General features: G+C 34.3%; 2 protein-coding genes across 2 annotated transcripts; one reads left to right on the top strand and one right to left on the bottom strand.

Annotated features, from left to right (window-relative positions):
• Positions 1–440: 440 nt before the first annotated feature.
• Positions 441–1,995, top strand: LOC106943969 (fucolectin-1-like; the record flags this gene model as incomplete). Its single annotated transcript, XM_015027253.1, has 3 exons — positions 441–609; positions 1,177–1,453; positions 1,583–1,995. Coding segments are annotated over 3 exons (597 nt in total), but the record flags the coding sequence as incomplete, so codon positions are not given.
• Positions 1,996–2,550: 555 nt separating this feature from the next.
• On the bottom strand, positions 2,551–4,296 carry LOC106943968 (C-type lectin BML-2-like; the record flags this gene model as incomplete). Its single annotated transcript, XM_015027252.1, has 3 exons — positions 2,551–3,659; positions 3,755–3,852; positions 3,952–4,296. Coding segments are annotated over 3 exons (551 nt in total), but the record flags the coding sequence as incomplete, so codon positions are not given.
• Positions 4,297–5,056: the final 760 nt, after the last annotated feature.

Below are 5,056 nucleotides of genomic sequence, written 5' to 3'. Positions count from 1 at the left end.
CTTAATAGAGATCTTTGCAAATATTTATTTCAACCTGGTTTGTGAATTTAGAACAGAAAAGGTATTAGATACTGGTTAAAATTTGGTTAAAATACATGAAAAGAAAAAGAAAAAAAGGATTTGTAAGCAAAATCAAAACTACAATGAACTCTGAACATTTTAGTAGTTTCCCCTGGTTAATACTTTGAGGGTTTTAGACCAACTTAAAAGTCCATTAATTATGTGGTGAAGAAAAGATCAACACTTATTTGTAATCTCTATTCTTAGATGTTTAACCTTTATTTTGATGCAGGATTGCTGATATTGTTACAATTATGTTTAATTGGATAGATAGGAATACATTTATCTAAAGTGACAAAACTATTTAGAAAGTGATAAAATAAGCTACGTTGAAACGTCAGTGATTACTATCATGAAACAAATCCTAATGTTCCTTTAACATTCTCTGTTTTAGGGTTGCTGTCATTTCTCATATCCCAGCAGGAAGGACTTTAACCATAACATTTACCAGACTTGTGGAAGGCCGTTATGTGACTGTTGTGCTTCCAGGTGCTTCCAGAATGCTCACTCTCTGTGAGGTGGAGGTTTATGGATACCGTGCTCCAACTGGTGAGGCCTATGCTGTTACTGGGTTTTACATATTCACTATAAAGCACTTAAATTACATTATATACTTCATATTACTTTATTAGGCTTAGTGATGTTCAAAATGCAGTGAGATGCTTTTGTCATGCTAAGAGTGAGTGTAAAGCAAGAAAATAGCTCATAAACATTTAGATTGTAAATGAATTTCTCATTGGTATGAAAAACAGACATAAAACATCAAACTGTGTTTTTAAATGTGGTTGGAACCTAGAAAGACATTCTAAGGCTCAATTAGAGCTGGAGATATAACATTGTGTCATGCCAGATGAAGCTTATACATAACATTTTCTTCAAATCCTGTTAAAATTAATTACACATGACATACGAAAACAACACATACATGTGTGGGATGCTATGTAATATAAAAGTTCAGGACTGATAAAAAACAAACTTTGGCAGACAAGGTAAGGAACTGCTTCAATTCTGGATCCTAACATTTAAAAAACAGGTTAACAGAGGAAAACTATGAGAATTAACATTTATTTTATTTTATCGTTTTTTTTGTTTGCTTTTTTTCTTTTTTTGCATAAGGGAATGTGGCAATTTATGGGAAAGCCACACAGTCAACGGTTTATCCTGGAGCCATCGCCTACTACGCTATTGATGGGAACCGTGCAGCACTGTGGAGCCAGAGTTCCTGCAGTGCCACAAATAATGACTTTAACCCCTGGTGGAGACTGGACCTGGGCAGCACCCATAGAGTGTTCAGGATCAACATAACCAATCGGGTAGAACTTCCCACTCGAATTAATGGAGCTGAAATTCGTATTGGAGATTCACTTGATAACAATGGAAATAACAATCCCAGGTAGTTTACAGTCCTCTTTTAAAATAAATAAAATATTACAGGATAATATGTTTTCTACTGATTCACTTTGTGCCATTTTTTGTTCAAGTAAACACTGAAAAGAAAATGTTTTTTTTTTTCCTTTTACAGGTGTGCTGTGATCTCAACCATCGCTCCAGGTTCTACTGAAACCTATCAGTGCAACGGCATGGATGGTCGATACATCAACGTTTTCATACCTGGAAGAAATGAGTATCTCACCCTGTGTGAGGTGGAAGTGTACGCATCCCAACTGGATTGAACTAAAGAGTCTAGGCATTACATGACAGGGATGTCATTTCATTTATAGGAGTCTCCACAATATAAATTATGAAGTTGTCATACTTAATTATAGTCAAATCTTAGAAAATTGTGACCACAAGATGGCAGAAAATCCTCACAATGAATTAAGTGTCAAAGCTCTCCTTCAGACATTTATTCACATCACAAATGATGAGCTTTCAAGTGTTTTATAACTGTTTACAATATTAGATTAATTTGCATCTCATGCTGAAGCTTGTGTTTAAAAATGAAAAAAATAAATGGCTTTTTACTTAAAGCATTTAGAGAATATACTTTCTTTTTTATTATGCTGCCTGGAGTCTTACAAGATTGTTTGACTTGATAATCTGTAGTTTGAGATAAGTTATCATGAATGATATCTGCCCTCATATTTTCAAGTGAAATAATTTTAAGTTATTAAAATCAACAACCATTGACCACTGAGTTGGTTAGTGCTTTTGATTTCTCCTTTTCCCCAAATGTATTCACTGTTCATAATTTATTTACTATACAATTATTTGCAAAGACAGCTACATCAGTCTCAGCTGCCATCTTTAATTCTCCCCAGACGTAAATAAAGTCTGGCTGCTCATGGAATTTATCCCATCAGATTATTGCCTGTGTCTGCAAGGGATTTTGGTTTCAAATTGGGATTAAGTGTAGTTTTTTCTGATCTTTAGAAACTTTAAGAATTTTTGCAAAACAATTAAATAAAACCAGGCCAAACAAGTTACTTCATTAAGTTTTAATTTGGAAAAAAAAAAAAAATAAAAATACAGGAAGCATCTTAAGTTAGCTAGTTATGTATCTACAAGACAAATAATTGGCAAAAACTTTGTTTAAAACCATTTATCAATATCCAAACCTACTGACTGTGTCATACCTTACAATGATGCAGTAGTTCTTAAATCATTACAAATAACACATCTTTATACAGGAATTAATATAAATTCTAAAGTTTTCTAAGACACTGTGAAGGTGTTTTGAAACAATACCAAAACTGGAGCTGGACTTATTCCCACACAAAAACAGAAAAAATATTAAAAATGCATGCATGTCTGTAGCAAAACATTCAACTAAAAATTCCTAGCAGGAAAATTAAACTCAAAGGTCATCTCATCAACCCTGTCCCCAAAATCCAATATGGCTGCTGACAGTTTGAAACACTGCAGTAGCAATAGTTGACAGTTGGTTAACCTGAAGGAAGTTCAACAATGTCTGGTGTTGGTCTAGATCCATCAAACTTCAGAGATGCCAGCATTCATTTTCTCCAGAGGTTCTTGAAATACTCTTCAGTTCCCTCTGAGTATTGCTTTGAAGTAAAACTAATGTACATGAAGGACTTACATTTTTGGTTGTTAGAGCTTACTGGACGCATATTATTGCTAATTTATTTCATATTTTCCATGTTAGTGCTTAATCCTGTTGTAATTGTGTTATTTTTTATGGACCAGTCCATTATGAAGTTGACAGAAAATAATCTTAGTCTTAATGGTGCACATGTTAATGTGTATGTCTTCTACACAGGAGGCTCTAAATCAAATGACAGATGAAATTCTCAGGATGAAAGCAGGACATATTGATAGATGATATGCTTGGATTTCTGAATTTGCTAAAAAAAATAAGAGGCATGCAAAGATTAAAAGATCTAATAGCTCACAAAGTTATTGAAGATAATCATTATATTATTAGCGACTAAATGGAGCATTCCTATTGAAAAGTTTTTTTCTTCGTTACCACCCTGGTTGGTGCTTCTACATCATCGAGTCAGAATCTTAGCAGTCCTGCTGTATTCCTCTCATGGGTTGTCTTCCTCTGTCTCCTTGATGAAAACTCTTCCATCTGAGTGTTTTTTCCACTTAAGATTGTTGACACCACTTACATTTCCACCCAGCCTTTGCTTCATCTGGAATAAAGAAAAGTTCATTTTTTTTCAATAAAGTTTATATTGACTGAAACAAAGTGTACCTGCATTGATGCATGAATATCTGGAAGATTTACTTGCTCCAAGATGCTGTTTTGCACTGCAGGGTCATTCAGATCCAAACTTGAGTCCTGCAGGCTGATCCTCAGTTTTATGAACTGCAGTTTGGTTTGTACTAAAATAAATAAAAAAAATCCAAATTATTTGCTTTGCACTGCTTCCTTATTTTGCACATTTTACAATAGGTTTGTATTGGTTAAAAATGTTTACTTACTGCATTTGCAGAGGAAAGGATGAACTTCTGTACAGTTCCCGTCTCCCCATTTTCCAGATTCAGTCTTCAGCATTGCAACACAATTTTGATGATATTCTGTATTTACCAGTTGGGATTCCCTCCAGTACCTTAGTGAGGAGTCAGTCAGGTGTGACCAGTCGTACGGGTCTCTGAAGAGACCAACAAATACTGCTGTCCCATTGGCTACTTCCTGGACTGCCGTGTATTCTGCGTCATTCCTCAGGCTGACCAGGTCTGTGAATTTTTTTCTGCAGAAATCTCGAGCGGCGGTCCATTTCATTAAATTTGGATTGAAGATGTACTGAGCTGCTCCTTGTTTTGTTCCTGAAATGAGAAATTTTACAATGTTTTATATTTATTACAACAAAAACAATAGGTGAGATGATATCCAATGCGGTGGCTGTGCTGATAGAAAAATGTCAAATTTGCAGAAATAAACAGTTTTTTTATGGTTTGCATCACATTAAGCCAGTGAATCAGAAGATACTGTACAACATCTGTAGGAAAACATGTTTTTCTCACTCTAGAAGTGAAATGAAAACAGTCTTATCTGCAAGTAGAATCCGAAGTTTTTGGAACTAAATCAAGCAATGACACTTCTAGCCTTTGGGATAATAAGCATATCATTGTAAACTTAAACATTTTTTCTCAATTCAAAATGTAATTGTGCCCAAAATTTCAAAAATATCAACTCCCAGATGATGACATTCATAATAGGCTCAATAAACAGAATTAATGGAAGTTGTTCCTTTAAAAAAGTTTCTAAACAGCTTTATCTAACAATAACCATAATACTCTTTTATTCTCAGGATGATTAGTTTGTTTAAAAGATCCACATTCAGATCTTGAATATTAACCAGGTGTCCTGACCTTTGGTTAATATTTTACTGTTATCAGTAATGACCTATTTTATTTAGGAGGGATGTGTTTTATTATGTCTGCCTAAAGTTTAACTAAACCATGACCTGTTTAAAAAAGGATGGCAAAATAAATAACTGAATCCAGTGACAGCTGGACTTTGTGAGCTGAAGCTTACTGATAATTGTAGGAGTTGAATTCTCTGAGATGTGATTGGACAACAACT

This window comes from Poecilia latipinna, unplaced genomic scaffold (genome assembly GCF_001443285.1).
Source record: "Poecilia latipinna isolate Pla-1442-1.1 unplaced genomic scaffold, P_latipinna-1.0 Scaffold6498, whole genome shotgun sequence".
Taxonomy (NCBI): domain Eukaryota; kingdom Metazoa; phylum Chordata; class Actinopteri; order Cyprinodontiformes; family Poeciliidae; genus Poecilia; species Poecilia latipinna.
This window is presented reverse-complemented; position numbering and strand designations above follow the sequence as displayed.